This window comes from Lemur catta, chromosome 13 (genome assembly GCF_020740605.2).
Source record: "Lemur catta isolate mLemCat1 chromosome 13, mLemCat1.pri, whole genome shotgun sequence".
Classification (NCBI taxonomy): domain Eukaryota; kingdom Metazoa; phylum Chordata; class Mammalia; order Primates; family Lemuridae; genus Lemur; species Lemur catta.
The window spans coordinates 78,807,676-78,831,601 of record NC_059140.1 but is presented as its reverse complement, the minus strand read 5'-3'; the positions used below and the strand labels follow the sequence as shown (position 1 = coordinate 78,831,601).

General features: G+C 37.1%; 1 protein-coding gene across 1 annotated transcript in view; it reads left to right on the top strand.

The window, feature by feature from the left end:
• Nucleotides 1-23,926, top strand: part of LOC123649097 (phospholipid-transporting ATPase IB-like) — a 106,271-nt gene that overhangs the window by 21,906 nt on the left and 60,439 nt on the right. The window contains exons 8-19 of the mRNA XM_045567009.1: nt 4,620-4,747; nt 5,611-5,722; nt 7,331-7,485; nt 9,347-9,360; nt 10,263-10,390; nt 11,426-11,503; nt 16,543-16,631; nt 17,382-17,457; nt 18,452-18,557; nt 19,118-19,200; nt 20,408-20,457; nt 22,362-22,431. Of these exons, the coding sequence (XP_045422965.1) occupies nt 4,620-4,747; nt 5,611-5,722; nt 7,331-7,485; nt 9,347-9,360; nt 10,263-10,390; nt 11,426-11,503; nt 16,543-16,631; nt 17,382-17,457; nt 18,452-18,557; nt 19,118-19,200; nt 20,408-20,457; nt 22,362-22,431 (1,089 nt within the window). The remainder of the gene's footprint in view (nt 1-4,619; nt 4,748-5,610; nt 5,723-7,330; nt 7,486-9,346; nt 9,361-10,262; nt 10,391-11,425; nt 11,504-16,542; nt 16,632-17,381; nt 17,458-18,451; nt 18,558-19,117; nt 19,201-20,407; nt 20,458-22,361; nt 22,432-23,926) is intronic.

Genomic DNA, 23,926 nt, shown 5'->3' with positions numbered 1-23,926 from the left:
TAGCTGTACATACTAATAACAGTCAAGCAGAGTGTCAAATCAAGGATTCAATACCATTCACAATAGCTGCAAAGAAAATAAAATACCTAGGAATATACTTAACAAAGGAGGTTAAAGACCTCTATAAGGAGAACTACAAAACACTGATGAAAGAAATCACAGATGACACAAACAAATGGAAAAATATCCTATGCTCATGGATTGGTAGAATAAATGTCATTAAAATGTCCATATCATCCAAAATGAGTTACAGATTCAATACAATCCCCATCAAAATACCAGCGTCATTTTTCACAAACCTAGAAAAAATAATCCTGAACTTCATATGGAGCCAAAAAAGAGCCCAAATAACTAAAGCAAAAATCTTAAGCAAAAAGAACAAATCTGGAGGCATGACTTACCTGAATTCAAATTATACTACAAGTCTATAGTAAACAAACAGCATGGTACTGGTACAAAAGTAGAGACATAGACCAATGGAACAGAACAGAGAACCCAGAAATAAAACCATCTGCCTGCAACCAAATGATCTTTGGAAAAGCAGATAACAACATACACTGGGGAAAAGATGCCCTATTTAGTAAGTGATGCTGGGAAAACTGGATAGCCACATGCAGAAGAATGAAACAGATTCCTATCTCTTGCCAGATATAAAAATTAATTCAAGATGAATAAAGACTTACATGTAAAGCATGAAACTATACAAATTATAGAAAATGTAGGAAAAACTCTTTTAGACATTGTCTCAGCGAAGAATTTATGACTAAGACCCCAAAGGCAAATATAGCAACAATAAAAATAAATAAATGGGTCTTAATTAAACTAAAATGTTTCTGTACAGCAAAGAAAAAATAATAAACAGAATGAACAGACAATCTACAGAATGGGAGAAAATATTAACAAACTATATACATCTGACAAAGGACTGACATCCAGAATCTACAAAGAATTCAAACAAATCAGCAGGAAAAAACCAAACAAGCCCATTAAAAAGTGGGCAAATGTCATGAACAGAAGTTTTTCAAAAGAAGATAGACAAATGGCCAACAAACGTATGAAAAAAATGCCCAACATCACTAATCATCATGGAAATGCAAAGTAAAACTACAATTAGATAAAAGGTAAACTACCTTACCCCTATCAGAATGGCCATTATTAAAATGTTAAAAAAGAATAGATACTGGCGTGGATGCAGAGAGAAAGGAACATGTACATCCTATTGGTGGGACTGCAAATTAGTACAACTTCTATGGAAAACAGTCTGGAGTTTCCTTAGTGAAATACATATAGAGCTGCCATTCAATCCAGTAATCCTACTGCTGAGTATTTACCCAAAGAAAATGAAGTCATTTAATCAAAAAGACACCTGCACTCAAATGTTTATCACAGCACGATTCACAACTGCAAAGATGTGGAATCAATCTTCAATTCATAAGTGGATAAAGAAAATGTCGTATATATATATATATATATACCATGGAGTACTACTGAGCCATAAAAAGAAATGAAATAATGTCATTTGCAGCAACTTGGATGGAACTTGAGAACATTATCCTAAGTGAGGTATTGAAGGAATGGAAAATCAAACACCATAAGTTCTCGCTAGTAAGTGGGAGCTAATAGATAGGTACATGTGGGCACAAAGTTATATGAAGGACATGAAAAATGAAAAAGAGGGAATGGTAGGGCACTGGATATAAGATAAAAACTTACTTCTTGGGTACATTGAACACTATTCTGGTGATGGGTACACTAAAAGCCCTGACTTAAATGTTATACAAGGTATTCATGTAACAAAAACATTTGTACCTTCTTAATATTTTGAAATGAACAATAAACAAACAAAGGGGAAGAAAAGAAAAACTGTATGCTGTCTACATGAACCTCACTTCATGTATAATGGTATAGGCAGTTTAAAAGTAAAAGGATGGAAAAAGTTATATTAGGTAAAGATCAATCAAAAGAGATCAGCAGTGGCCATATTAATATCAGATAAAGTATACTTCAGAGCAAAGAAAATTACCAGAGACAGAAAGGGACATCATACAATGAAAAAAGTATCAAACCCACAAGAAGTATCAAACCCACATAGCAATTCTATTGTATATACATGAAAAAAAAAAACAGAGCTACAAAATATATGAAGCTAAATTTACAAATATAAAGGATAAATATACAAATCCACTATTATAATTGGAGACTTCAACAACTCTCATCAATTATGTGTAAAATTTAAAACTATAAAACTTCAGGAAAAAATGTAGGAGAAAATATTCAGGATCTAGGACTAGGCAATAGTTTTTAGATTTGATACAAAAAGCATGATCCAAAAAAGCAAATATTGATAAATTGGACCTCATCAAAATTTTAAAATTTTACTTTTGAAAAGCATAAAAAGGCAAGCTACAGACTGTCTTCCACATGGTATCTGGAATATAGAAAGTACTCTCAAAACTCAATGGGAAAAAAAAATCAAACCAAATAGAAAATGTGCAAAAGACATGAAAGAGACATTTAAGCAAAGAAGATATGCAAATGGCAAATAAACTCATAAAAACATTGTCTACATCATTAGCTGTTAGTAAAATGCAAATTAAACTCACAGTGAGACAGTGATATATACCTATGAGAATGATCAAAATAAAAAACTAGGACACCAAATGCTGATGAGGATGCAGAGAAACTGTGTCACTCATAAATTGCTGGTGGGAATATACAGTGGTGCAGCCACATTGGAAAACATTTTGGCAGTTTTGTGTAAAATTAAGCATGAACCTATTATATAGCTCAGCAGTTGCACTTCTCGGGATTTATCCCACTGAAATGAAAATGCATCTTCACACAAAAACCTTTGTACGGATGTTTATAGCAGTTTCATTTGCAGTAGCCAGATGTCCTCCTGTGTGTGAATGGTTAAACTGTGATACATCAATACTTATTTTTTGTATGTTGGTGTGATATTCAGCCACCTCATTAAACTCTTATACATTTTTATGATTTTTAAGTCAAAAGTGTAGGATGTTTTAGGTAGCCAATTCTTTGTCTAAAGGGATCATTTAAAAAATTTTCACCAATTTTAGATATTTATTGCATATTTACGGAGTGGAAAGAAGAGCCTTAGTAAGGTTTGAGGTTTAATGTTTTCTGAACATACAGTGTATAACTTATCACCATGGAGGTTCTATTTCTGCTTCTTTTTTTTTTGAATGGGGTAATTACCCAGGAATAATGCTTTGTTTCTATTTTTTCTCGTCTCATGGCATTGCCTAGAAACTCCAGAGCAGTTAAAAATAAATTGTATGATAGAATCTAGTCTCTTCTTCCTGAGTAACATGGAAACCTTTCTAACATTTCATAGTTAGGTATGACGGTTGCTTTGGGGTTCTGGTAGATATCCTTTGCCAAGTTAGGGAATCTTCCTTATGTTTGAAGTTTGCTAATAATCCAAATTTTTCAGCATCTATCAATGGGGTGATGACTTTTCTTTTTTAATTCATTAATATATTACTCTTGAGCATCTGTTTTTGAGTTTCCTGGCAATACATATTTTCCTCTTCTGGGAAATATTTGTTCATGTGTTTATTCATTTTTCTATTGGAATATTTGTATTGTCTGATTGATTTATAGCATTTCTTTATGTATTTTTATATTAATTCTCTGTCAGAATTATATGTGTTGTATATGTCTTCTTCTAGTTGGTCACTTGTTCTTATGTTTAGTTTAAAGTGTCTTCTGGTGAACAAGAGTTCATACCAAACTATTTCAGTGTGGGTTTTTGAGTGTTAAAACTTCTGAGATCTTGTGACTATGCCTGAGAATATTTGTGTTAAACTTTTTACATTTATTTGACGTTTGAAAAGATGTAACATGCTATATTGAGGTCTTTTATTTCAATACTTAAACATAAAAATCCACTGTTTTCCTGCATCTTATATTCCTGCTAAAAGGACTTAGGACAATTTGATCCTTGTTCTCCTGAAGATGATCTGCCTCTTCTCTCTCTGGAAAGTTCGCATCATTTTATTGGAACAAGGATTCTCTAGATCAGTGAGTCTCAAAGTCTGATCTCTGGACCAGCAACATTATCATCTTCTGACAATTGTTAGACATGCAAATTCTGGCACCCCACCCCAGACTCACCAAATAAAAATCACTGGAGGCAGATCCCAGCAATCTGTATTTTAGCGAGACTTCTAGGTGAATCTGATGATGCCTGCAAAAGTTTGGAACCACTGTTCTAGATCCTTGCTACTCCAAGTGTGATCCACAGTACAACATCGTTAGCTGCGTACATAAATGTACCAAACGTTATACGATATTTGGTTATCGTGATTACACTTTCAAAACTGGTATTTTTGGCAGTGATGAAAACTTAATTTTTCTGGTTCTTTTGATTTTATTAAAATTATTTGCAAAATGCTGTAATGGAAAACTCTTCTAACAAAGTTTATATTAAAGTTTGATATGTGTTATTTAATTACCTAGTAAGTGCAGCACATTCTTAAATACTGACTTTTATTATCTTCTTCTATTAATATTTACTACTGGAGACATGGAACTGTACCCCACAGTACATTAAACTTTTATTTTCATTTCACCCCTCTGGTTTTATTTTATAGGCTTTGCCAAAAACAGCTGAAATGAAAATGGAAAAGCAGTTGTTAAACCTAGATGGAAGAATAGATTGTGAAGGACCTAATCGTCATTTGGATAGCTTTACTGGAACTTTCTACCTAAGGGGTGAAAGGTATCATCTTTCTCTTCTTAAACATTTTTCTTTTATGGAACATAGAATGTGATGGTTTTTATTCTGTCAACCAATAATATTTTAAAACATTGTACTTGTTCATATTTTACTTGTCTTTGAAATGCCTTGAAGCATCTATTTATTAATAATTGTTTAAAAATAATTCTTAAATATAGATGGAATGTGTATGGACTTTTCTTGATAATCATATCTATAGATGCTAGGGCTAGAGAAGTCAAGTCCAAGTTCCCATACAGTATAAGTACTTAGCACATTCTTTGGAGTAAGTCAGTGGGAAGAACAAGGTTTTGAAAGTGACCAAAGAGAAGCCACTAGGAATTTAGTTTGATAATAATGGAGGAGTTTTCCTTGCTTCTGCTCCACTTCGAGATACTTTCCGCTTAATGCTTTCATAGGAACATCTTTTATACAGCGCATGAACCTGCTGTCGGATGGGAGGAGCCTGCGGAAATATGGCAGACTGAACGTGCTTTCTGTGCTCGGAATCACCACATGTAATCCTGTCTATAGATTACTAAATTGGCACACAGGTGTCTATTTATTTACATGTTTCTCTCTGACAAATTTTATAGTAACCCTATGAATAAAAGATTATTTTTCTCTCTAAAATTTTTAATCAACATTTGTTTGGAACAGTGAGAAGTAGATACTAAAGCAAAAATTTTTCCGTGCTCTTTTAGGAATAGGTGTTTTTTTATGAAGACGTATTTGTTTATTGTCATTTTCCCAGAAGGTGTAACTTGACAAAAGAAAGTATACATAAGGTGAAATTTATGCTTTGTTTACATTGTGAAAAGAGAAAACTTCTTTGGTCCTTTATAAATGCTCTTTTTGACTTTTAGGCCTTTTCCAATTGGGCCTGACCAGGTCTTGCTAAGAGGCACACAGCTTATAAATACTCAGTGGATAATCGGCATAGTCGTCTACACTGGATTTGAAACCAAATTCATGCAGGTAAGATCATCTGTGATGACACATACTACTTTTCTTTCCCACCTCACTCTTTCTGTCCTGGAATTCCACCCTGCAATAATGCCTTAATGTGTAAATTTTACTTCAGATTCTGCTTATTAAGGAACACAGGCTATGATAATGATATAAAATGCAAGTTTGATTACCAGAAAAAAGTTCGTATTTGGACAGGGGATCAAGGTTAAGAATCAGCCGTTGCATGTGGTTCACTGGAACCCACACTGTCATGACCTGGGATTCAACTGTAGCATGCACGGCTCTCTGACACTACCCATTTTTGTTTTCCGTCATCTCCGAAAGATAACACTGTATTGTTTAATTGTATACAGGGTGGTACAACATTTCATTGAAGATTTAAATGTCTGCTGTAAATTAACGAACAACATTTCATTACTCTCCCAGTGTGCTTGGTCTGTGCTGCCGCTCACGACAACGCCACTTTGTGGATCTCAGTCATTGCAGGGATCATTGTTCATGTTGACTGTGTCATTTCAGAATAATACAAATCTCAGAGAGGGATTTTGCATGGCTTTAGGAAAGAAACAACTAGTAAAGATAAATACTTCCTTACCAAAGATTTAAAAGCCAATACACTTAGCTGAAAACTATTCTCTGTTATACAACATTTGAAACTATTATTTATACATCTTAATCAAAGAGAAGAAATAACATGATTGCTTTGCATATACATGTAATATTATATATGTGTTTATATGTATTTATGTAAATATATTTAAATGAAATTACAAGGACATGCCCTTGTAATATGCTTAGTGCAATTAAACCTAGGATTTTTAACCTTATCTATTTGTGTGCTTTCTAAGAGTTATTTGCATTATTAACTCATATTTTCATAACTTGTAAGCTTTGAGCATTTATCCTTCTACATTTTCATTAAAATGTGGAAATGGTAAATTTAATCTGATTTAATATGATTGAAAAGTTAAGAATTTTTTGGTCTATGTCTCCATAGACCTCTGCAGACAGTACACAGAGATTTATAAGAAAACCTGAAGTCTTAATAGAAACTTAACATTTAAAGCTCTCATTTCAAGTAGGTGAAACATCTCAGAAGATTCTTCTGAGCTTAGGTTTCCCTAAAATGTGCACATTTTAGGACTACTATTGTACTGATAAAACCTTGAATATTTTCCCAACAAACTCAGGTGAAAGATATCTTTTCATGGTTTTTAAACTAGAAATAATTCAATAACCAGACATGGTAAAGCCAATAAATTAGTGAGGTCTTATTTTTTCTTTTCTGCCTGTACAAAAGGTCACCTAGACTGTGAGATTTGCCACACTTGGTGTTTTTAAAAACCCTAGAATGGTGATGGATCTTCTATATGAATGTGTTTTCTATGAAGTAGTAAAACACTCTTTAGGACTCAAGTAGAGAAGCCATGCTCATTCAACAACGTGGTGCATTTTTATTCTGTTAATCAGCAAACAAAATGTATTCTACTTTCTACTATTAGAATTTTCCTTCCTCTTGCAATCAAAATGTTTGTACACTATAATTTCTTTTTTGTTTTGCTTTGTTTTTTGGGTTTCTTTGGGGTGTGTTTGTGTGTGCATGCTATTGTGCAGAATTCTGTCCAATCACCTCTCAAGAAATCAACCGTTGAGAAAGTGACCGACATGCAAATCCTCTTCTTGTTCCTGCTGCTTGTGGTCATGGCCGTGGTGAGCTGTGTGGGAGCCATGATCTGGAATAAGTCGTATGGCACAGACATTTGGTACATGTGGGAGGGTAAGTGTCAGAGGATGGCAAGAAGCTGTAATTTTTTAGAGTTGTTACATTTTTAAAAATGACTTTAAAGACTTTTCCATGCTTTTATTTAAAAGGCAAGGCACTTATTCTAACTGTTGTATTTTTTTTTTTTGAGAAACTGATTGTAATGACTATTAGAAACAGAATGTTACCTCTTAAGATTTTATTTTATTTTATTTTTTGAGACAGAGTCTCACTTTGTTGCCCAGGCTAGAGTGCTGTGGTGTCAGCCTAACTCACAGCAACCTCAAACTCCTGGGCTCAAGCAATCCTCTGCCTCAGCCTCCTGGGTAGCTGGGACTACAGGCATGTGCCACCATGCCCGGCTAATTTTTTCTATATATATATTTTTAGCTGTCCATATAATTTCTTTCTATTTTTAGTAGGGACATGCTCTTGCTCAGGCTGGTCTCGAACTCCTGAGCTCAAACAATCCACCCGCCTCGGCCTCCCAAAGTGCTGGGATTACAGGCGTGAGCCACTGCGCCCAGCTAGATTTTTAAAATTTATTTTTAATTACCAATGACAATTGTTTATATTTATGGGATGCAATGTAATGTTTTTATTTATATATACATTGTAGAATATTTAATCAAGCTAATTAACAATATATACATTACCTCACATACATATCATTTTTTTGATGGGAGAACATTTAAAATCTACTCCTTTAGCAGTTTTCATATATACATTATTTCTCCAGAACTTATCCTTCCTGACTTACTGAAACTTTGTATCCTTTGACCAACATCTCCAGATTCGACCCCCCACCTAGTCCTTGGTAACCACCATTCTCGTCTCTACTTTCATGAGCTTCACTTTTTATAATTCTACACATGAGTGAGTTCATGCAGTATTTGTGTCTCTGACTGACTTATTTCGCTTAGCATAATGTCTTCCAGGTTCATCCATGTTTTTGCAAATGACAAAATTTCCTTCTTTTTTTTTAAGGTTAAATAGTATTCCATTGCATATATATGCTATATTTTCTTTATCCATTCATCCATTGATGGATACTTAGGTTGCTTCTATTATATATATCTTGGCTATTGTGAATAAAGCTGCATTGCACATGGGAGTGTAGATATCTCTTCAACATACTGATTTAATTTCCTTTGGACATATATCCAGAAGTGGGATTGCTGGATCATTTGGCATTTGTATATTTTTAAATTTTTTGAGGAACCTCCTGGTGTTTTCCAAAATGGCTATGCTAATTTGTATTCCCATCAACAGTGTGTAAAGGTTTTCTTTTCTCCAAGTGCTCACCAACACTTGTTATCTTTTGTCTTTTTGGGAATTGCCATTCTGACAGGTGTGAGGTAATATCTCATTTTGGTTTCAATTTGCATTTCCCTGATGACTAGTAATACTGAGCATTTTGCATGTACCTGTTGGTCCTATTCAGGCCCTCGCCCATTTTTTAATCAAGCTATTTGTTTCCTTTCTATCAGGTTGTTTGAGTTTCTTATATATTTTGGATGTTAGCCTTTTATCAGATGTATGGTTTAAGATTTTTTAAAAGATTATTCTGACAATCACACATAATTATGGCATTCCACAATAAAGGAGAGAGATGGGAGTCAGGGCAGAAGCATGAAATTGTAAGTCAGATACACGAGGGTCCCAGCCTTTGACTCTACCACTTGGTAAATATGAGAACTTGTACAAGTTTCTTTACTTCTCTGAGCCTTACTTCCCTCATTTGGAAATGGGGATAATACTTACCTCATTGGGTTGGTGGAGTGCTTTGTCCACGTGAGTGGTGCTGGGAGAATGGGGGAAATGGGCATGGGGGCAGGTATTCAGTGGTTAAATTGACCTTCCGTTAGTAAAAAATTTAAAGGTGAACTGGTATCTGGCATTAAATGTTAAGCATGTTTTGTTCATGTCTTCCTATGTCTTAGAGTAAACCATTATCATCTTTCTGCTTTTTCCAATTTATCTCTAGAATTTTAAACTACTCTAAACTTCCTTGAGTGGACCAGTTTGGGAGCATTTTAGGAATAAAGAAACTAAAATGTAGACTTTGTAGATAGGATCAAAAATCAAGGGTTTGGCTGGGTGCAGTAGCTCATGCCTGTAATCCTACTCTTTGGGAAGCTGAAGCTGGAGGATTGCTTGAGCCCAGAAGTTCAAGGCTGCAGTCAGTTATGATCACACCATTACTCCCCAGCCTGGGCTACAGACCCCATCTCTAAAAAAAAATTTTTTTAAAATCTTTAATCCGAAAGCTTCCCATACTCCTTATTACATGTTTGGTGTTTAACTAATATATTCTTAAAATATTTCACATTTGTGCCCACTTTAAAAAAATTTATTTATTTTCTTTTTTAGAGATAGTCTTACTCTATTGCCAAGGCTAGAGTACAGTGGCGTGATCTTAGCTCACTGCAGCCTCAAACTCCTGGGCTCCAGAGATCCTTCCATCTGAGCCTTCTGAGTAGCTGGGACTCAGGCATGCACCACCACACCTGGCTAACTTTTTTATTTTTATTTTTTGTAGAGGTGGGGTCTTGCTATGTTGCCCAGGCTGGTCTTGAACTCCTGGCCTCAAGTGATCCTGCCTCCTTGGCCTCTCAAAGTGCTGGAATTATGAGCGTGAGCCACTGTAGCCAGACTGTATCCACTTTTAATAACAATTTTCATGGAGAAAATTCATAAATTTTATAATTCAATAATGCAAACAAAGATGCACAAAACCAATGTCTGAAGCCATGATGTGGTTCCTCTGATTTTCTTCCACAGATTCCAGCTCCCATAGCCTTGTATTTGACATGCTGGTGTTCATCATCTTGTACCACAACCTCATCCCCATTAGTCTGCTGGTCACCCTGGAAATTGTGAAATATACTCAGGCCCAGTTTATAAACTGGGTGAGTATTAAAGTCAGAATGTTTTTAAAAATTCACTCTTGAGCTATGGCTTTTGGTTTTCTTTTGTAAAGAATCAATGTCACTGAGTCCCCATGACATGGCTGGCACAGCTGGTGGGCCAGATCAGCTCAGCATTGTCCCAGCCTGGCTCACGGTGCCTGGGCTTCTTGATGTTCACCTTGAGGATGCCGTATTTTTTTTGTTGTTGTTCGTTTGTTTTTTTCATATTTTTTTTTAGCTGCTAAGAAAGATTTAAGAGGTAGTTGCTTAGTACCAAGTGTAGAGACATAGTTAATCCATTGAAATTTAAGACTCTTGATAAAGGAAGAGAGAAGAGTCCAGTAGACTTACAGATCTTGGCAAGGATGGCAGAAATGTAATCATTCCAAGAATCGCTTTGAATTAAGGAAACGGTTTCTTAGGTAACAACCATGTATTGACTGTCATTAATACTTACTCAGCTGGGACTGAACTAATTTTCTAGTTTGAATGTGCGGTTGCAATTTTTGGTTATATTTTTAAATATTTTTCTTTGAAATAAAATTATTGCTAAATATCACATATTAAAAATATCGTCTCAGTATGCAGTTGGATTGTCATCATTCGAAGGGAAATATTACTTTAGTAGCCACAAAGTGAAGCAACTGCTTTCAAATGTATCCCCATTTATTTTCACAAGACTCCTGTGAGATCTGTGTTGTCGTTCCCATTTTATAGCTGTAGTAGCTGAAGCGCAGAAATGTCAGTTAATTTACTCAAGGTCCACACCTTGTCTGAGATTTGAAAGCCAAGTCTTTCAATTGTAGATCAGCAACAGATCAAAATTTGTTTCCATGTGGCACTGCCTCTCCTGAATCAATTCTCCTAAAATATGTGAGAAACTGAGATGCGTTGGTTTAATCTAAGTGTTCTACACTCTCCATTGTGAATTCTTTCTAAATGTTAGTCACATAGAAACGCAGTGTGTAACCGTCCTGAAGCAATTTTGCGCAGAGTTCTGACTCTGGTTTGGGCTGTGTTTTCCATTTCCTGCAGGATGAAGATATGCATTATAAAGTAAACAATGTCTACGCCGTGGCCAGAACATCCAACCTCAATGAAGAGCTTGGGCAGGTGAGGGTCCCTTCAGGAATTGAACAATGTGATAGGAGCTTAAAAGAAGGCTCTAGGAAGGGCTTGTGCAAATTAAAATGGCCAAGTCAGCCATGGAGTATAGTTTAAATTGACACATGGATCCAGGTGGGAATTTAAAAGCATACTTTGCTCAAAATATTGATAGTATTGCACCATGAGCAATAATACAGCATCATGGGTAATTTATACCACTGCATTATGTTCAAGCAGGACAGACCCCACACAGGTTTGTATGTGTTTATGAGAGAGTGGAAGAGCTGGAGAGGAAGGCAGGAGAGGCTGTGGTTGGCTCACGGGTCTGAGGCTAGCTCTCAGAGTCAGCACCCCCCGCCCTGCCTCCCAGGGATAGATGACCCAGATGAAGCATCCCAAGGGCTGCTGCAAAGTTTGACACCTGCCAAACATCTGCTTGTAACTGCCAGAAGAGCAGTAATAAAACTTCTATATTTTTATTGAAAATTCCTCTGAAAGGCAGAACCTGACTTGGAATCTTGCTGTTGAGAGCCTGGGAGATACTAATCATTAGAGAAACACAAATCAAAACCACAATGAGCTATCACTTCACACCCAATTAGGATGGCTATTTAAAAAAAAAGCAAAAAAATAAACAATAGAAAACAATAAATGTCATTATTGATTGGAACCCTTGTGTACTGTTGATGAGAATGTAAAATGAGAAAGCAAAATGGTGCAACTATGTGGAAAATAATACAATGGTTCCTCAAAAAATTAAACATAGACCTACCATATGATCCAGCAATTCCACTTTTGGGTATATACACACAAAAAATAAAATCAAGGGCTCAGAAAGATAATGTATACCAATGTTCATAAAATCGTTATTCATAATAGCAAAAAGATGGAAACAACTCAAATGACCATCAGTGGATGAATGGATAGACAAAGTGTGGTTCATCCCTACAATGGCATATTATTCTGCTCTAAAAAGGAATGAAATTCTGACACACGCTACAACATGGATGGACCCTGAAGACATTATGCTAGTGAAATAAGCTAGACACAAAAAGGACAAATATTGTATGATTCCACTTATATGAGGCACCTAGAATTGTCAAATTCGTAGAGACAGACAGTAGAATAGTGGTTTCCAGGACTGTGAAAAGGGAGAGGAGGGGGTTACTGTTTAATAGGTATGGGGTTTCACCTTGGGATAGTGAAACAGTTCTGAAGCTGGACCGAGGTGATGACTGCACAACAATGCAAATGTACTTAATGACACACAAAAATGGTTAAAATGGTAAATTATGTTATGTATATTTTACCACAGTAATAAAACATGCTTTAACACTGCTTGCCATTCTGTAGATATACACTGCTTTTGTCCTATCTTTTGGTTTTAAAATCTTTTAACACTGCAGATAAAACTATCATTATTATTATTTTACGTGGCAATGCTTATTTAGATTTATCTACATACTAACCAATGTCTTTGCTCATCTTTAATCCTCATGACTCAGAACTTTCATTTGAGGTTGCATATCTATTGCCTGAAGGATGTTTTTAGCGTTTCCTTTAGAAAGGATTGGTGGTTGTCAATTCTGTCAGGTTTCATATGTTTTCAAATGTCTTCATTTCCCACCTACTTAAAACATGATTACTTTTTCTCAGAACCGTGAAGGCATTCCATTGTCCCATACCTTTGATGATTTGGGGAAGTCATCTGTCAGTCTAGTGTTGGTACCTGGGCATGTCATTGGTCTTTTCTTCCCGCTGTGAAAATTTTCTCTTTAGACTGACATGGTTTCACTGTCGTGTGGCTTTTTATTTATCCTGTCTCGGATTCACTGGGCTCTGAGAATGTGAGAGTCAGTGGCTTTCAATAAGTGTAGAAAACTCGGATCTGTGTTTGAATACTGGCTCATCTCTAGCCTCCGGTTTCTTTCCCTGTGGGGCTAGAGGTAGGATGGCCCCTTTGTGTCTGCCCCCCCGCCACGCGCTCTCCCGGCTGCAGCCCTCTGCGCTGGAGGGTCCCCTTCACCCTTCTGCTCTCCAGTGGTCTCTTCATCAGACTCCGCTCTGCTGTTTAATCTTTCAATTAAGGTTTAAGTTTTCCAACCATTATAATTTTAACTTTCTAGAAGTTTTATGTAGTTTTAAATGTATGCTCTATTTTTATTTTCCTGTTCATGTTTTAAAACTACTCTTTTTTAAAAGCTCACACAAAACCGTAGTTATTTCATATTCTGCGTCTGTCCGAATTCTTCATGGATCTGATTCTGTTTCCCTTTTTTCTGCTGGTTTTCACTTGGGGTGTCTAGTTTTGATTATGACCCCATGATCCTTGGAACTTTTTTGGGTAGGAGTTCTTTGAGGCTTGGGTCCAAGTTTCATTTCTACAGAAAGGATTTGCATTGACTTCTGCCAATCACCCGAGACCACGTTATTTCAGTCCTCTGCTCGAGGTGGTTCGGATGCACAGGCTGTGTGGATTTGGCCACAAGCACCCAGAGAAGCCAGCTTGTGTTGACATTCTCTGGAGAAGTATATTTTTCTTCCATCCAGCCTCAAGGTTTAATTAGGCAAATTCATTTGCTGTCCCACTCTGCCGGGCAGTTTACTTGTCTTTCAGGCTTGTTTTGAGGGGGGTGTCCCCAGCCAGATTTATGGAGGGGTCTTCTGTCCCACCCAGGACAGCCATGTGCCTGTAGCCCCTGAATCCTGAGCAGCCTCTAAGATGAAAATGTTAGGGATCCAGGGAACTCTTGGAGCCCACTTTTATACTCACCCTCTATCCACGGTTTACTCTAAATTTGACCTCTGAGGATACCTACTTCTGGGACACCTTTGTGATGTATTTTAAAACATGAACTTTTCTTTTTTCTTGCATTACACTTATTTGTATCAGAAGGGTGGTTCACATTGTTAGTCCCTCATATTGTGCACAAGGGAAGATCTCTTTTCCCCTATTCAATGGGAGATCTTTGTTCACCTTCCCAGTATCAACTTCTTATTTTAATTTTGTAATTTATTTTTTGCCAGGAGATTACCCATCATCTCTGCTAGCTTAATATTTGTCAGAGCTGAAGGTAATATTTTGAAAAATCTCTTCTGTATCTGTAGTTATATCTCCTTTTTTATTGCTCATCTTATATATTTTAACACACACTCTTCCTTAAGGTTTTTCGTACAGTCTATATTATTGATCTTTTCAGAGAATCAAATTTTAGATTTATTTATATATCCACTAATCCATATTTTATTTCATTTTAGTTTTTTATTCTTACTAATTCCTTCACCTGTTTTTTTTTTTACTTTTTTCTGTGTTTTCTTAAACTGAACACTAAGTTCTTCTACTTTTAGCTTTAGTATTTAATAATGAAATATTTCCACACAGTTTCCTCTGCTTGCAGCTCTGACTGAATCCTATACATTTTGTTGTGAAGAACTTTCCTTATTTCTTTTTAGATGGTTTATTATTTCCACTTTGATTTTCTCTTTGACCAAAACTGTGTTTCTTAATTTCCAGGTAGTTAAGGTTTTTGGTCCCTCTTTTTACAATCTATTTCTTAGTTATACTGGATTATGATGCACAAATGTGACTTATAAAAACTCTACTTTACAAATTTTGTCCATGATTTATTTATGGTCAATTATATAATTAATTTTTAAAGGGCATTTAAAAATATGTATTTTTTCTTTTCTGTATCTGTCAAATCAAGTTTATTATATTTTCCAATTTTTCTCTGTCCTATCTTTATTCAGATCCAAAAGAATTCAGATCTAAAAAAATCTGAAATTCTGAAAGAAATGTTCTGAATTCTCTAAGAATTATTTACTTTTATCAAGTCTCTTGTTTTACGTATTTAGTTACTTTTTGGGGGGGTTCATACAGGTTCTTAATTGTCATATGTTCTTCATAAAGGTTGCCTGTTATCATTACTTTATATTGCTCTTGAAAATTTTTTATACTCTGAACTTTAACTTCTACTTTGTTATTAATATTGCGATTCCTGCTAGTTGTTGATCTCTATTTACTGTACCTTTTTCCATTTTGGATTTTCTCTTTATATTATAAATTACATTGTTTAAATGTGTTTTTGTGTGCGTGTGTGTGTGTGTGTGTGTGTGTACAGCATATATGACACTTTCTGCTTTTTATTATTATTTTATTTATTTATTTATTTATTTATTTAGAGACAGAGTTTTTCTTGCTCTGTTGCCTGGACTAGAGTGCAGTGGTGTCATCATAGCTCACTGCAACCTCAAACTCCTGGGCTCCAGTGATCCTCCTGCCTCAGTCTCCTGACTGACTGGGACTATAGGCATGCACCACCATGCCTGGCTATTTTTTTTTTTTTTTCTGTGTTTTGTAGAGACTGGGGCTCACTCTTGCTTGAGCTGGTCTCGAATTCCTGACCTTGAGTGATCCTCCTGCCTCAGCCTTCCAGAGTGCTAAGATTACAGGCGTGAGCCACCATGCCCAGCCAATTTTTTGGGGGGAGCATTTACTTTATTTAACAAAATCCACAGTTAATTGGTATCTCTCTCTTCTTCCCAAATAATACAAAGACTTTAAAACTGCTTAACTCCATATTGCTTTGCATTGTTTGTTGAATAGAAATGATCATCTACAGAATTTCCATTTGTCTTTAGACATGAGCATATAGTTGTGAGCATGATTAATATGGTTTTGAGTTTGTTTTCATTTTCATGTGACTATCTACCTATTTAAAGTTTTGTAGATATTTTTGATGGAATTTCTTGTGGCAGGAAAATGAACTTGGACTTCTGATTTTCTTAGGTTTGATGGCTTAAAGTGTACTTTGCATATTTACTGTATAATTTTGCCTCCAGTGAAAAACAGAGTAGAGTAGTATAGCCTCCAAAAGTATCATAAATATTAAATATAGAATGCTTATAGCCTGAGCTGCTTGTTTTCTTAAAAAATCTACATATTATCAGGCTTTAACGAGAAAGAACTTCATTTTGCTGTCTTTGCTCTCTAAATACATTTTAAATTTATGTGATTTATCATGTTCATTTTTTTCTTTGTTTAGGTAAAATACTTATTTTCTGATAAAACAGGAACCCTCACTTGCAATATTATGACATTTAAGAAGTGTACCATTGCAGGTATAATTTATGGGTAAGTGTTTTTGTTGCCATATTCTATTGGAAATTCTCATTTTTTTCCTTAAAATTAATTAGCTTTTATTTACTCCAAGACTTATCTGAATTTCTGGTATTCTAGCTGCATGTAAATGAGACTGAAACTTAATATAGCCTAAATAAAAACTTGCAGTTGTTAAAAATATATGGTTTACATTATTAGGATTCCTAAGGAATTTTATATTTAGAGTCTTGTAACGGTTACATTTCCTCCCTCATTTTTCCTTAGAAATCATTCAGACAGAAGTGTTGGTAATGGAAGAAACTTCAGGTTATAGACAACATTCTTTTCCACTTTGCCCTGTTTCTTTCCCTGCAATCAACTTTTGTTAATACTGGAGTATTAACACAAAATACCACAGCTCTCTCTTGTCCAGACTTCAAATGGCAGTTTCTAGAAGCTCTGCTGGATAGATCTTCCCCTTGCAGTATTCAAAGAACCTAGAATCTAGCCTTTAATTTATTGCTTTTGTAGTTCTCTGTTTCAAATTCCTTAGTACTGTGTAGTTTTTAACGCCAGTTTAGACATTTTCAAAGGCCATTTTGCAGCTTATGCCCTAGGAGGATGGATCATTTGACAGAACTTTATTTACTATAGTTCTGTAAACTCTTTAAGTGTGATCTCCCTGAAAACAGAAGATGGGGCTACGTGTGACTTTTGATGCTTTTGACTGTTGACTGGTGCCACCATGAACGTTTTGTTGATCTTTTCCATTCTTCCTTATAGTCAGACACCTTCTTACACCACAGAATCTCAGGAATTTAATGACTCCAAATTATTGGATTTCCTTGAGAATGGCCACGTAAGTCTGTTATTCTCATTCTAAGGTGACACAGTAATGCTCTATAACTTTAAAACATATATATGTCTTCCTGAAATGTATCATTTTCTAAATATAAAATGAGTGTCTGGAAATTTTTTGATGTCCATATAATAAGCAAGGGATTTTGTACCAATATTATGAGCTAAGCAACTGAGTTTATGAGTGTGAGTGAATTTAGACATTATACAGGAACTTTTACTATGTAGCAGTCTATGTTAAGACTGTCTATCTGCTTTTCGACTATTTGGTTCTATTGAATGCTACCAATATCTTCACTGATCTGCTTTAAGATGTTGATGTACTTGATTTGAAATCTCAATCTTCTCAAAAATTAATCTTTTAAAGCATGTAAGATTTGTTTAAAAACCTTCCGAGGACTGGCACCACACTTACAATAAAATCCAAACTCATTACGATGGTCTTCTCTTCAATTTCGTTCTATGTTGTTGTTCCCTTTGCTCAACATGCTAAAGTCATACTTGCCTAAACACTCCACAAACACACAACACTTTCCTGACCGGGGCCTTCGAACCTGCAATTCCCTTTGTCCAGTGTGTGCTGCCATCCCTGTCAACCACACAGACTGCTGACTACCCTTACTGCTTAGATCTTAATGTCAGTGTCATCTCCTCAAGCGTCAGTCCCTGCCCATCTGTCTACAATAGGCCATTCTTTTCTCCGTCACGGTTCCTGCTTGTTTGCTCCAGCTTTGGGAAATCCTCTCTCCCCCAGGAGAATAAAAGCTCCAAGAGGGCAGAGTCGTCTTGTTCCCAGGGGTCTCCCAGCCTCCTATACCGTCCCAGACTTGGCAGCCACCCGCAAACACATTTTGAGCGCACGGTATGGTTTGGGGCTGGTGCCTGACTTTGTGTGCACCTGCGGTCAAACCTCAGCTGGCACAAATTGCAGACCATATGTAACTCTCGTGTTGCTGAAGTTGAAAAAGATTCACCAACTCTGTGCCTTTTTACAGCCCACAGAAAAATACATAAGGGAATTTTTTACCCTGTTATGTGTGTGCCACACGGTTGTTCCTGAGAGAGATGGAAATAATATAGTCTACCAGGCATCCTCCCCAGGTAGGTGTCACGTGCCCGTAGCCCAGCATGCCCGGCGGGTGATGAGGTCTCAGAGGAGGTGGGTGCCGCCTTTCTCCTGCCCTCGAGTTCCTACAGGCCGGGCATTTGTGCTCCAGAGCAGCTCTGAGCCCCTCTACAGCCCTGGGGCTCCTGGTTCCCCACCCTAAAGACTGGGAGGGCGCTCAGCACCCCGGCTCTGCAGTGTTTGGTGGTAACCAGTAACAAAGCAGGGGTAAAGTCAAGGCCCTGCAGCATTTTATGGAGATGCTGTTAATGGCTTTGAGAACAAACAAGATCATGATGAAGACTAAGGAGATATTTCACTGACAGCCTGGTAAAATCATTTTAGCTCAACTGGAAGAGGCCCTATTAACCAAATTTCCTCTTTCATGAATAGTTTCTAGCACCTAGAAGGACAGATAGGGGCATTTGGATCATTTTTAAGCCAAGTTTTTAAAAAGATGTGATATTTTAGTGATGGAAAATGGCAATCTGTATTAAATTAAATTCAGTGTTATACCTTTGCTCAATTCCTACTAATACAAACTTTTTGTTGACAGATGAAGCAGCTTTAGTGAAAGGAGCAAAAAGACTTGGCTTTGTTTTCACTACAAGGACACCATACTCTGTCACCGTAGAAGCTGTGAGCAGCACCCTGACTACCTGTAGACACTTTACACGGACCTGCTGTTCCAGAGAGTTATAAGTATACAGTGGTTCAGAAGGGAGCCCTGCAGTCACAGTGCCCGGGACTCCAACCTGGCCCCACGCTTGCAGCCATTATTCTCAGACGTGTTCCTTAGCTTCTCGGTATTTGTCCCAGGTTTCTCATTAAGCCTGTCATGGGGTCCTTGTGAGGATTAAACAAGTTAGTATCTATAACATACTTGGAATTAGTGCCTGGCACATGGAAAGTGCACAATTAAAGCAAGCTATTCCAAAGAGTTAAAATCATTAGAACTTCAAGAAATATACCATATTTTTCCTACGAGGAATTAATGTGGTTTAAACTATTTTTGGTGACTTCTGTTATTGTGCAGATTATTCACTTTATATATATATATGTATATATATATATCTCCTTGTTCTGCCTTGATAACCACAAGTCTTTGATATGGGGAAGAAATTGAAGCAATGCAAACATGGTGACCAACATAGGTTTTTTTCTTTTTTTCCTAATAATAATGCTGTGGTTAGAGATGTTTACTAGACATTGAGTCCTTGGTGGAAGCTACTGATTAATTCATCTTTATATCCATAGTACCTGGCACATCATGACTCTCAAATTAGTTAAAAGTCTGCAGTGCCTTACTGGTGATGCTGGGAGCTAAGAGATTCAGAGATAAGTTCATCTTGGCTACAGGAAATCAAGAGGCTGTGACTGGAAATATTTAGAAAAGAAAGCATCATTGCTGTAAAACTCCATACATAGCATGCCACCTCTTCAAGTCGTCTAAGCACTAAGGGTTTCATCTGACCTGTGCGATATAGCAAAGAGATGGATCTGTTTCCCCATTGCCGTCTGCCGACTGTCTCACTCGCTACGCGCACCCTGCCACCTGAGAGCCTTTATCAGATGTTTCTATAGTGCCAAGTTTAGGTTGCGAAGAGAGCTGCGTTTGTCCTAAACCGGTGCTGTTAGAAACTCTTGTGCCGTTAATATTGGCCAGGTTGCAAACAACGCTCTTCCCAGAGGAGGGTGCTGTCCTCTCATCAGGCTGGCAGGAGAATTTATATTTTGAAGATGTGTATTTGGGGGGTAGCACTTCTTTGTGACCGGGGTAGTGAATGGTTTTGCGAGATGAATACTTTTTTCCTCAGTAAGAGTATGTTGTCTTCTATTCCTACAGATGGGAGAAAAATACACCTTTGAAATTCTTAATGTCCTGGAGTTTTCTAGGTAAGCTACCTTTCCATAAAGTTCATGTATTTCCCAGGGCTGTTTCCATGACTAATTAAATTGAGATTTGGCAACGCATATCAAAACTCCGGCACAGAGTCATGAAATTCTACTTAGCCTCTTCCTTGGAATCTCACCTCTTCAGGCCTCATTAGGCCAAATTCCCTTTTGTAAGTTCACCTGGGTCTTTCCTTTATGGCACTTGTCACAGTCACAGTGACGATTTTGAATCAACTGTCTTGCTAACTAGACTGTAAGCTCTGGAGGGCAGGAATCACCTCCCACAGAGTTTGGTATTCAGTAAGTGCTCAATAAATATTTGGTGGAAGGATGGATGTTGGAAATTATTTTCACAGATAAACCAAGATCTGTTTCTTTAAAAGTAGACAGTGAATTAATGCTTTTTTTTTTTTTTTGAGACAGAATCTATCTCTGTCTCTTGAGCTAGAGTACAGTGGCATCACTATAGGTCACCGCAACCTCAAACTCCTGGGCTCAAGTGATCCTCCTGCCTCAGCCTCCCAAGTAGCTGGGACTACAGGCGTTCACCATGACATGAGGCTAATTTTTCTATTTTTAGTAGAGATGGGGTCTCTTACTTGCTCAGGCTGGTCTTAAACTCCTGAGCTCAAGCAATCCTCCCACCTCAGCCTCCCAGAGTGCTAGGATTACAGGCATGAGCCACCATGCCTGGCCTATTTTTTTCTTTTTAAAGGACAAAAAAATTTTTTTTGGTCTCATAGACTGGGCTCTAATTAGGCCCAGCTGAGGGGGCTTCCAGGGAGGGGAGCTACGTCTCCCTCTGTTTTTGCCCAGGCTTGCTGGCACGCTGCTCACTGGTGGTCCGGTGGAGTCGCCACCTTGGTGTAGAATGTACTACATTGTGGCTCCAGAGTGGGCTAGAGTAGGAGGAGGAAGAGGAAGATGAAGATGACAAGCACAGAGAGAGAGAGAGAGGATGGGAGGAGGGGTGAGGGGTGAGAAAAGCGTGGGAGATGGAGCGAGACGAGCATCACCTGTGGTCATCATTGCGCTTCTGTTGCTGGCTCACAGCCTTCCTAGTTCCTTAACCTCTCTGTGCATGGGTGTCTTGATCTGTAAAATGGGAATAATAATGGTATTGCCCTCAAGGATTGCCGTGAAGATGAATAACAATGCCCGGTACGTTATAAAAACTTACATAGCACTTACTGTGAGTATTTACTATTATTTCTATTATTTTAATTGGAACACTGTTTTCTGACACTTAGGTGTTTGGATTTTACTGTTCCCAACTCCCTCCCCTGCCCCCAGAAGGAGACGCGTCTTCTCTCCTTCGGGAATCGTTGAAATGATTATATTACATATGTATAGTATGTATTATATGGCATATAATATTATATATAATATGCATTTGCATATGTATAACATATAGTATTATATAGTATATAATTAATATTACTATTAATAATAGTAATAATTATATATTATATATTACATGAAATGTGTTTTATACAATATGATAAACATATTCTATATGTATTATATACACATATATGACAATCGTATATTCTACATTATATTATCCATATATTATATATATGTACTATATATTATGTATGTAGTTGTGCTAGTAAATGCCACAGAAGAAAGGAGAGTACCTGAGAAATGGCAGTAGGGGAAGGCCATGGGGATTTATATTTAGAATCCTAGTTGAGTGGAGACCAGCAACTGAAGAAATATGATGACCTTTTCACAAATTACCAGCTGAGGACTCTGACTACTGGGTTTCTTTTGACATTGATTTTGTGTGTGTGTGTGCGTGTGTGCACATGTGTGTGTGTATGTGTGTGTGTGTGTGTGTGTGTGTTAGCATCATGTACTGAAGAAAATAGAAACTAATGCTATGTTTCCTGCTGTTCTAGTAATAGAAAACGGATGTCCATAATTGCCCGGACTCCTACGGGCAAGCTGCGGCTCTACTGCAAAGGGGCTGTAAGTACAGGACTTGGTTACTCACGTGAGCTCTTTCTCTCTGTGTTCCAGCAGCGTGTAGGAAGCCTTTCACAACTTCTCAATAGTTTTAAATGGTGTTGCTTTTTATCTGCTGTTGCTATTGGTTGTTGACAGCATTGTCCAAGATGGAAAAGTTCATTTCCAGGTAGCCCAGAAGCTTCCCCCGCAGTCAAAGCCTTTTGAAATTTATGGTGGCTCACAGCAGAATGCTCCTGTATAAGCTTTAGTGTAAGTGAGAAGTCTGCTGTCACTCAGCTGTTTCACTGACTACCAGTGATTACACAGTTGGTGTAAGGATTTGTAGCAGGAATTTTGGTCCCAGTTCCAAGCCTAAAGTGCTTGATTTGGTGGGTATCAGAAATTCACTTTTACCTCTGTAAATTTTTTTAAGAACACTTACATATCTGTTCACTACCATGTGTAGTGAGCTTTATGGAGGTGTAATTGAGGTTTATTGGAGTAAGATAAACTGCACATATTAAGGTGTACAATTTGATAAGCTCTGGCCCTCATCTGCTTCCTGTCACTATAAACCACTGATCTTTTTACTGTCTCTATAGATTTGTCTTTTCCAAAATGTCAGGTAGTTGGAGTCATACAGTGTTCATACATTTACTAAAATTTTATATAAATGAAATCATATAGTATGTATGACATTTGTTTGGCTTCTCTCACTCATAATTATTCTGAGATTCATCATGTATCAATACTTCCTTTCTTCATATTGTTGAGAAGTATTTCTATTTTTTTTTTTTTTTTTTTTGAGGCAGGGTCTCACTCTGTTGCCTGGGCTGGAGTGCAGTGGCATCATCATAGCTCACTGTAATCTCCAACCCCTGGAATCAAGTGATCCTCCTCCCTCAGCCTCCCATGTAACTGGCACTACAGGTGTGCACCCCCACACCTGGCTAATTTGAGTAGTATTTCATTGTATGGTTTTATCACAGTTTGCTTATCTATTTACCCATTGGTGTAGATTTTGCTTGCAGTCTTGCATAATGCTTTTATGAACATTTGTGTGCAAGTCTTCATATAGACATTTGGTTTCACTTCTCCAAGGTGCATACCTAGGAGATGGCTGGGTCTCATGGTAGATGTAGGTTTAACTTTTTAGAAACCAGCAAACTGGTTATATTCCTACCAGCAATCTCTGTCAATGCTTGGCATGGTTAGTCTTTTTAATTTTAGCCATTCTAATAGGTGTATGTGTCATTGTGGTTTTAATTTACATTTACATTTAATTTACATTTCCATACTGTGACTGATGGTGGTGAGCAATTTGCAGTTTGAGGTGGGGGTCCCCAAGACCATCCCTATTGTTTGGAGATTCACTAGAAGAACTCAAGGGACTCAGCAAATCCTTGTACTCTCACTTGTACTTGTACTTGTACTTGTACTTTTACAGCGATGTAGTAAAGGTACACAGCCAGACCGTAAGGTAAGAAGACACAGGCAGAGTCTGGAGGAATCCACT